This window comes from Quercus lobata, chromosome 1 (assembly GCF_001633185.2).
Source record: "Quercus lobata isolate SW786 chromosome 1, ValleyOak3.0 Primary Assembly, whole genome shotgun sequence".
In the NCBI taxonomy this organism is placed as follows: domain Eukaryota; kingdom Viridiplantae; phylum Streptophyta; class Magnoliopsida; order Fagales; family Fagaceae; genus Quercus; species Quercus lobata.
The window spans coordinates 6,067,170-6,077,951 of record NC_044904.1 but is presented as its reverse complement, the minus strand read 5'-3'; the positions used below and the strand labels follow the sequence as shown (position 1 = coordinate 6,077,951).

The following is a 10,782-nucleotide window of genomic DNA, read 5'->3' as shown; positions in this document are numbered from 1 at the left end:
AAAAAATTAGGCGCGTGACACGTGTACAAAGTTATTTAGTAAATTAGACTGTTTTTGAAAGTCGAGTTTGGCAAACTCGACTTTGGGCTGACAAACGAACACTATAATGGCGTTTTTTTAGTGGCTATAGCAGTGATTATAGAAAACGCCACTAAAAAAAAAGCCACTATTGTGTCTGTATTCCAGCCCAAAGTCGAGTTTGCCAAACTCGACTTTCAAAAACAGTCTAACTAACTAAATAAGTTTGAACGCGTGCTGTCCGGCTAAAATTTTTCAGAATTTTCACTGTTTGGCAAATTTTGCCCACAGTTGGGCGATGTGGGATAACCCACTTACAATATTCTTGTCCAAATATATAAAAAGGATCATGTTAATGAGTGTCCTTATAATATTTGTTAATAATTAATTTTAGGAAAGTTTTGATATCACTTTTATGGGATTTAAAAAAAGCTGTCAAAATATTAATTTTTTTTTCATTTCCCATAAAAATTTTCTTTAAATGGATTATTAACCAGTGTTCTAAAAACACTCGTTAGCATTTTTCATGTAAAAGAAATTATAAAAAGAGTTTGTACCACTATTTATAATTTTATATTGTTGTATTTGTGACACCATTATTATTACAAATGCTTTACATATGTTTGTTTCTGGAATGGCGTTCTGCCGAGTCAAAAAAAGGAGAGAGGGATGATGGAAAGGAAGGTACGCAGTTTAAGGTTCCATATAGTTGAAAATTAAAAATTAAAAATATTATAGGAAAATAATTTAAATAGTATCTTAAGACTTATTTTTAATGAAAAAATTTCTAAATAATTTAAATAGTATCTTAAGACCTATTTTTAATGAAAAATTACTAAGAAGGGATGTTTGTGAGTTTTCGTAAATACTACATAATATACTGTTCAGAAAAGACAACATTCACCGCAAAAAAAAAAAAAAAAAAAAAAAAAAAAAAAAAAAAAAAGGCGACCTAGGAAACGCAGAATCCAAACCGCACCTAACTAAACATTGGACTTTTGTGCTCATGAGTCCTGACCTCACCACTACTCTCAAACGGTAAATATTGACCATATTCTTTGGTCTGTATTTGTAAAAAGGTTCGAATTGAGACAAACCGAGGTATATTTTATTAAAAAATTCATAGGAACTTCTAGATTACAGATAAATAGATTTTTTTGTGAATTTTTTTTTTAGATATTTTTGGAGTACATATAAATAGATTTTACTATAAACATGATTTAAGAAAGCATTAATTTTCGTGATATGAAAATACCTAAGAATTATCTTATTTTATTTTGCTAAAATTTTATATATATTTTATATTATTTTTCATGAAAAGCTTCCATGTCTGGGAGGATGTAATGTATTATTGATGTAGACAATTAATTAGTTGATGATACCTAGGGTCAAGGCTTGCCATTATAATTTTGGGAGAATGTGGACAATTAATTTGGTTAAAAACTCTTACAGAGTGAATTACAAATATGAATATTAAATGAAATTGATTTTTTTTTTTTTTGGGTAGTATTCGTTTGCATACATTATGTAATAAACACTGTCCTAAAAGTTATTGGATTATTTTTATAAAATTATTAGTATCTATTTTAATAATTGATCAAAAAGTTATTTAAATGAAATCTTTAATTCTATATTTGCAAATATTTTAAATGCATATATGCATAATATCTCAAAGATACATAAGATATATCTCAGGAGCTGGCTAAATGAATGCTAATTAATTAGTATTTCAGACGTTGGTGTCACCTAATAATTTCCTTATTAAACATCTTCCCTTATCAAACGTTTTCTAAACTTTGAAGTGAGTAACGTTGCTAATCTGCTAGGCTTCTTTCTTACAAGTTACAATAGATTTGATGAGTCAAAGCAATTATAAAGATAATTTACATCCTATCTTTATCTTATTAATTTATGGAAAAACCTTGTGTTCAATGAAAATTTTCAATGGACATGATAGGATTCAGACACGTGTCCAAGAGTGGACACGTGTCCACAATTCAACGTGTCCAATAAAAACTTTCACTGAACGCAAGCCGGACCCTTAATTTATTAAAGTTGGCTTGAATTATTTACTTTATATAGGCTTGTATTGTATGGCTTTTTTTAAAGTATTTTTTTTTTTAATGAAAAATATGTGTTATGATATATATTCTTGGGTTAATGTATGCCTTTTAATAACCTATTTTAGAAATTTTTTTTATGAAAAATAAAAAAAAGTTAGTCACTTTCTCATTTTTCTATAAATTTTTTTATAAATTGGTTTATTAATGCCTAAGGACATACATTAGTAAAACTTTAAAAAAAAAAAAAAAAGGTAAATTACTACTTAACCAACTGTGGTTTGGCCAAAATTTAAGTTACTTACCTGCAGTTTTAAATTTGACATTTTACTCACCTAAGGTTTTATTGAAATTTAAGTTGCCTATTTATGGTTTGAAATCCCATGATATAAGTGTTCTACTAGATTATTTTTTATTTTATTTAATCTTGTATTTTTTTTTTTTTTTTTTTTGAGGAGAGAAACATAAAAGTGAAGTAAAATCATATATTTAGCCATATTTTTAATAAATGTGGGTTAAAAAAAAAAAATCTAATTATACTAACTTAAGGTAGATAAAATAACTGCATATAGACAACTTAAATTTTGAACATAACTACGTGAGGAAGATGTAATTTGCAAAAAATAAATAAATAAATAAACAGTTTGAGAGCTACCACTGAGACATAAAGAAATTCATCAACTCTTCCTTTAATTTTCAGGTCTTTCTGATGGGACATGCTAGTTTTGGTAGGTTGCTACTCTATTTATTTTTTATTTTTTTTGCTAGACTTCAATGTCGGTAGGTTGCTACTCTAATGTTTGGGTTGTAGCTGGTTTCAAATGGAGATGAATAAAAGAATGAAACAAAATGATTCTAAAAAAAAAAAGAAAAAAAGAATGAGACAAAATGGCTTGGATCCGAAGGACTATGAGAGAGCATCTCAAAGGAGTATAATAATAATAATAATTGTCTTGAACTTGAATACACGTGAATTATATAAATAATTCCCACTGATGTCTACACTTTGTGAATGGTCTGTGAACATTGGGAGTATATAACGATCATGCTCCTTAATTTATTTAATTTGTTTTCCCAACATGATCATGCATTAGAATCAACGCAATGTAATATTTAATATATTTCATATTTTCCTCAACTTGATGATCAATTGGAATCCAACCCTTTCTTATATTCTATATGATATATTTTTGTATTTGTCTAGTTTTAATTAGTCCCTTCATTTCAGTTGACCAAACCATCTTCTCTAAAAAAGTTTACCAAACCAATTTCCAAAATTTGTTAACCTACTCAACTTATCTTATCTAATATCTTTATTGAGTAATACTACAAATACAAACTATTTTATAACATTTTTATAAACTGTTAATATGACAAATTTTTATTAGTTCTAATATGGGCTCATCATCAATATCACAGTTTTACTTGCAATAACTCTTTGGAAAATACTAAAGTCACATCAGCAGTTTGTAAAAATGTTATAAAATAGTTTGTATCTGTAACATTACTCTATCTTTATTTGATTATCTTAGTCTTTTAAATGTTTATTAGAATATTTTATAGTTTCCAATAGTTTATTTGTATAGTATTTATTAAAAGATATAGTTTTTTATTTTTATTTTTTTTATAACGTTTATATTAAGAGTCTGTTTGAGAACAACTTATTTAATTGAAATTGAATTTTTTTTGCTAAAAATACCTTAGATAAAGCTAAAAAGTAATTGAACTAGTATAGTAAGACCTATGAATAGTACCAAAAAGATAGATGAGACTCATTAATAGTAGCAAAAATAAGTTAAATAGTAAAAAAAAAGCTGGCTTTTTAAGCCAATGCCAATTGCAACCTAAATCTGTGATAAAAAAATTAAAAGACAGCTTATTTTCAAAAGACTAATTTTGATTTTTTTTTTTTTTTTGTTTCTTAAAATTAAAAAAAAAAAAGGCCCAAAACAAAAACCAAAAAATTATTTTCGATTCTCATTCAACGCCATGCAAACCCTTAAAAAAAAAAAAAAAAAAAAAAAAAAAAAAAAAAAAAGTCGTGCGGGCCTATTGATAATTGATATATCATCACTTTTTTTTTTTTTTGAGAAACTATATATCATCACTTGGATAGACCAAGATTGATTTATTTATTTATTTCTGGCGTTAGGGAGTTCAAGATTCGAGATGGATATTTGGGCTTGAGGAAGTTAAGCTGAGGTTGGTCCTAGATAAGACGGTTTCAAGTGGGTTACATCTAGAGCCCACAAAACAACGAATGCTTTTGAGACCAGCAAATTTGGGCCATAGCAACCCTTCCAGCAATATTGGATTTTATCCTTCTAATAAACTCAAGATTTTTGGGTTTTATGGTTTTATGAGACTTGAATTTGTATTTGCCTCTGGGAAATCAGGCAGTGTGAATTTCCATCAGACAAATCGAGAAGTAACATGCGTAGCCAAAAGTTCCAATTACAGAAAACAAGGCATGAAATATAGTACCAAACTCGATCATTAGCAATATCAGTACACCATGGATAAAGTATTAAGTCTGTAATAAGGCAGATTATCAAAAAAAAAAAAAAAAAAAAAGAGTCAGTAATAAGGCAAAGTGGTGTAGTAGATGAGTTTTCTGAAATGGGGTTTGAGGGAAAAAAAAGAAGCTGTTGGGTTTTGTGGAGCTTAGTTTTGTTTGATTCGGTTTGACGACCCGACCTAACCCGAATAATGTTGCATGGTTTTTAATGGGAGATTGAAAAAATTTTGGCCTGTTTTGTAGCCCATTGTGAATCCTGTGCCCAAGATGTAGAAAACGCAATTTTGTGATTAGGGTTTGTTGTTGTCATGTTTCTTGAGTGAGAGAAAAACTGTAGCCACACTTTTTTATTTTTCCCTGATAATAGTGAAATCCTTGTAACTTTGTGGATGTAAGCAAATTGTCGAATCACGTAAATATTGTCTTGTGCGTGTGATTGTTTTTCTTTGGTTTTTTCTATTTTTTGTTTCTCACAAGTTGGGAATTCGGGTTAATTCCTTACAGAAGCCATAAAGAGATTGAGGATAAGGTGGAAGGGAAGAGAGTTTGTGTTCTCAGCATCAGTTGGGATTATGCATATGTTATTTTTGAGATTCAAAACCAGGTCCCTCATTAAGTAACAAAAGACTTGGGAAATTAAGCGGCCATTTGGTACAGTAGTTTAAGCAACACTTTTCACACACTTTTTCATCCACACATTTTTCCAAAAACTACAAACAACGTTACTAAAATAATGTAATGAAATATTTAGGCCAATTAGGCCATTGCCTAAGAGCATCCATATCAGTTGATGTAAAGTCTTCTAAACAAAAATTCCTTCATTTTACACATTTTGATCAAAAAACACTCACATCAGTAGGTGTAAAATTATGCATAAATACACAATTGCTACAGTAACGGTGCACATATGCACGGTTAATGTAGCACTTGAAATTAATATTTTAATAATTTTTTCTCTCTCCTTCTCTTTGTCTCTCTAGTTGCTCTCAGTCTCACCTCACTCTCACTGTTGCTGATCATCAGAGAACGCCAAATCAACAGAGAACGCCACACCATGCATCAACAGAGAACACCACATCAAAAAATTTCTTCCAAAATCAAGTAAAACAAGAAATTAGTATTACACAGGATTTGTTTGGTTGCCAAGAAAAACACGAAGAAAAAAAAAGAATAAATAAATTTTTGATAAACCTCACTCAAATTTGAGTGGAGCCGATCGTCTTTCCTTCTATTTCTACTCTTTTCCACCACTTTCTCACCAACCAAACAAGAAATCAAGAAAATTAACAACAAAAAAGGCATACCCTAAAGGACCTGGATCTTCAGTGCTAAGAGGAGCATAGGAAGACCGATCCAAGAAGCGAAGCCATTTTGATCACCGGATCGCCGAAACCAGACACCGACAAAAACAAAGGAGCTCACACGCCGACGAAAACAACCGCTACTTTCCTTTGTGTGTTGGGTCTATAAGAGAGTGTTGGGTTTGTGAGAAAGAGGGGCAGTTAGGGAGAGAATAATAAAAAATTGTAAAAGAATGAATATTTTATTGAATAAATGTGTAGAATAGATAAACTGATGTGGATGTTTTGTAAAAATAGGTGTGTAAAATAAAAAAAGTAGATTTTTTTGTGCAAAATAGATGAAAATTTTGCATCCACTGATGTGAATGCTCTAAGACCCCCAAGTGGAACGGTGGTTCCAAAATTTTGAAAAAGAAGGGGTAGTAGAAAAAAAAAAGGTTTTAGATGAAACTCCAAAAATCTGATACATCATTGTGACCAAAGAGCACAAAATTTGGAACATCCTTGTAAACATTGGTACCCAAAAAACTCTTTGGTCTAAACAAAATCAATTATCCCAAAAAAATTTATTATTAACCTCTAGAAAAATAAAAAATCAACTGGATAAAATGCAAATTTAGTCTAAAAAATTACCCACAAAATAATCTCAAATCAAAACAAATCAAAAATCTCAAATCCCTAAAATTTACTATACCCTCTCTCTCTCTCTGGTCAACCCTTTTTTTGCTTTGGGTAAAAAAAAATTGGATTCGGGTCAGGTATTTTTTAGGTCGGTTCATGGTATGTGACAAATTGACAATGGATAATAAATAAACACCTCTTTCGATGTAGTTCTTACACAAGATATATAAACTCATTTCTACTATGTTGTTTTCAACATTAAAATATATAGCTTGGATTAGCTTTTGATTTGGAAAAAAAAAAGTTTAACTCTAAACGTATTTGGAGTCTTAGGTTTCAATTACCAATAAGAAGATGACATGTGTCTTATTATGTGCAATGTACATTATTCACCTAATTAGTTAAGTTAAGTAAATCATATGTATTGTACATAACAAGAACTAATGTAATCATCCTATTAACAGGGCCAGCCCTAGGCCTAGGTCATTTAGGCCATGGCCTAAGGCTCCCTAACATAGAAAGGCCCCCGAATTAATATAGGGCAGTAAGTTTTGTTTTTTTTTTTTTTTTTTTTTTTTTTTTTTTTAATTAAAAAAAAAAGAGGGAGTTACTTGCACTATTTTTTTTTAATCGCATAGGTCTTATAAAATGCCAATGACCACAATAAGTAATTCAATACTTATTTATTTATTTTTATTGAAATGTTACATCAATTTGTAAGTTTTTTATAATAAAATTTGTAGTAACTTTAACAACTTTTCCACACACAAAAAAAAAAAAAAATTATGAATTAATAGAAATACAATACAATTACCAATTCACCATTAAGTGAATAAAAAATGCTAAAACTAATACAAATTTTATGACAAAAAATTTACAACTTATGTGACAGGAATAAGATTGGTGCCACTCAAATAATATAATAAAAAAAAGTTTTGAATAACTTTTGTTTTAAATTTTTTTATTGGTGACACGTTAGTTTGTAAAACTTACATAATAAGTATCATTAGCTCACTTGGTGTGAATTAGTCTTATTAATTAGTAAGAATTAATAATAGATTTGAAATAAAGAATAAACTAAGTATTTTTAAGTGATATTTGGATATAAAAATGCCAATTTAAAATTTTCGCCTTAAGCCTCAAACTATCTTGGGCCAGCCTTGCCTATTCGTTGTCGGAGTTTAATGCTCCATTTATAGTTATTATAGATTATTTAGTTATTCTTTTAAATTTTTTTTTTTTTAATTATATACCACTCTACACTAGTATCAATTTCAGTAACAAATTATTAAACAAATAAGCCTTTTAGTAAAGGTAATTAATTCAAACGTACATTAGTGCTGGATGTATAATCAAAGAATATATGCCTTCAGAATAAGATTTCCTTCCTCTCTTTTTCTTTGCTCGATATCCAACCAAAAAAAAAAAAAAAATTGGTTACTTTTTAGACTAAAGTTTTTATGTGGTGTAGCATAGGACGGGACAGGGAGTGACATATATTTACAATACTATCGCCTGGAAATTTGCATGGTACATATGCGTGTGCTTCAATCTTATATTGCCCAAACAAGCCTAGTTTTAAAACCACAAGATAAACCTGCAACATGAAGGAAATAGGCAGAGCCTTGGGAAGAGGAACTTTTTTTCGTTCGCCATTGATCTCATAAACGACTTTATTCATGGGGAATCAAGATAAGAGCGCAACAATTTGAATCCTAGATATTATGGACACACCTTAAAAAAAAAAGCACTAGAATATTGACCTAATAACAAGAACATTAAACTTAGATCTAAAAAGAGGGAGAACCCAAATCATGGAAAGTCTTGGTTGCAGTGTTAAAGGTCGTGATCTCACAACTCCAGTTGAGGGTGATGGTCTTGCAGTAGTCTTTGTTAAGAGAGAGATCTTATAATTGTATATATATATATATATATATATATAGTAGTTTCTTTTTATTACAAAAATGCAATTGAAAACAGAAAATGAAAATGCGTGTTAATTAAAAAAAAGAAAAGAAAAACTATTTTGCACAATAATTTTTCAGGACAGTTTTCTAAAACCTGTTTTGTGAAAGCAGGTGCCAAACAACATAACCATTAGTAGGACCCACTATTTTCAATTGCTCTTCTCACTTATAATATATGCTGTTATACTAGAATTAAACTCGGATTAAAACACAAGTTATTTTTGCATATATATTGTGGCACACACTTCAGCTAAATTGCAAATATAATTATGAAATGAATACAGTTCACAATTATATTTGAAATCATGTTTTTCAAAACATGATTTTAGCTGTCCCATACACACATAGTGGGTAATTATCACTCTGTCTAAAATGGAGATAAAAAGTCACAAAATCTAGACAAAGATTGAAATAACATGGAAAAAAGTTTCCATGTTTACCCAAAATCCATTCTTCCAAAATTCTTTCTCCATCAATCAGGCCACAATATCCTGTTCCTTCTTAAGTCTTCTTCCTCATTGACAATGCAGCACTGAAAAAGTCATCCATGGCTTTGACAGAAGACCCTTTGAAACCTTCCTCATCTTTCTTGGCATTCTTAATAATCTCCATCACTTCACAAGCTCTACTTCTCATTTCATTGCCTTTCTTTGTCTCATTCATCACCAACTCAATCTTCTCAACTATATATTCATGTCTAATCTCACAGCTCTTCCCTCTAGCTAACTCCACACAAACTCCCAACTCTTCCTCCAGCAACTTCACATTGAAAAATTGCTCTGCTGCCATAGGCCACCCGATAATAGGCACACCATGACTAAGCGATTCAAGCACTGAATTCCACCCACAATGACTCAAAAATGTAGAAACAGACTTGTGAGACAAAATGTCCAACTGGGGTGCCCAATTATGCACTAGTAACCCTCTTTTTGATCCCTTTATTCTCTCTTCAAATCCTTCCGGCAACCATTCATTTGATTTGAATTCTGAGTTCAAGTCAAACCCAATTGGTGGCCTAACTACCCAAATAAAATTCTTGCCACTAGCCTCCAATCCCATAGCCAATTGCATCATCTGTGAGGCAGAGATGGTGTTCATAGAGCCAAAAGACACATAAAGAACAGAATTAAAAGGCTTTGTGTTAAGCCATTCAAGACAAAGCTCAGAACTAATACCACCTTCTTTGCCAGCACGAGCTTGCCTTTTTGTGGATAAAAGAACCGGCCCAATAGGCCAAAAAGGCCGACCAAGTTTGCGCCTAAAGTACAATAATCCAACGAGGTCAAACTCTTCCACAGTGTTAAACAAAATCCCATCAGATTTCACCCACTCTGGAAGATTCTTCTTTTGGTGAAAGATAGACCAAGGATCGGTACCATCAGCCTCTTTTATATTTTTTGCCAACTGTGAAACATGAATGCTTGAAGCCTCAGCAAAATCAGGCAAAGAAAACTCATCAGAATCCACATACCTGTGAGGCAGGTGTATCCAGAGAGAATAGTAACAAGCCAAGCCGAACCCGCAATTACCACTAAAGATTGCATGAAACACATTGAGCTCTTTAGCAATACTTGCAGTCCATCCAAAGAAAATGTCAGCAATGATACAAAGTGGAGGGTTGCCTTGTTGTTCGGTGAGGTTTTCAATGAGCTTCTTGAATGATGGCTTGAGAGAAATGCCGGCTTCCACGAGTTGGATGACTTGGTAGTAAGGAAGAGCGTCTGTGTTCTCAGTGTTGGGAGGGAGGCCATAGTCAGAGCTTGAGAAAGGGATTTCAACGAGGTTAATGGAGGAGTTTGGAGGGAGAGAGGGCCTTAGCTTCTTGATGTTTAAGGGGGTATTGACCAAAGTTACTGTGTAGTTTTTGCTTTGTTCTATGTGGAGGGCTAAGGCTAGGAAAGGTATAATATGGCCTTGTGCCATGAATGGAAAAAGCACTATGTTTTCCTCTCTCTCTGCCATTGCTTTAACGGTGTATTTGGCTTGGAGTAGTGTGCTTTTGAAACAAAATATGGGACTTGTTGCAAAGGGTCCTAAAGGTTTCTTGACATCAAAGGTGAAAGGGTCTAGGGTTGAAATTGAATAGTATATGGTTAGACACTTTTTATAGGGTGTAATGTTAGTACAATGGAGATGGATTCTTTCACATTTTTTGCAATTTGGTAAGATAAGAGCATTCAGCAAATATGTAGGATTCAAAAAAATTCACGCATTAGTCTCACCAATCTACCAAAAATATTTAACATTCAACGTTACCTCACCACAACCCTGTATTACAACTGTTTTTTTCCTATACT

General features: G+C 31.3%; 1 protein-coding gene across 1 annotated transcript; it reads right to left on the bottom strand.

Annotated features, from left to right (window-relative positions):
- Positions 1-8,729: 8,729 nt before the first annotated feature.
- LOC115973869 (UDP-glycosyltransferase 92A1-like) lies at positions 8,730-10,540 on the bottom strand. Its single transcript, XM_031094138.1, has one exon. It carries the CDS (start codon positions 10,445-10,447, stop codon positions 8,987-8,989), a length of 1,461 nt encoding a protein of 486 aa, XP_030949998.1. The 5' UTR covers positions 10,448-10,540; the 3' UTR covers positions 8,730-8,986.
- Positions 10,541-10,782: the final 242 nt, after the last annotated feature.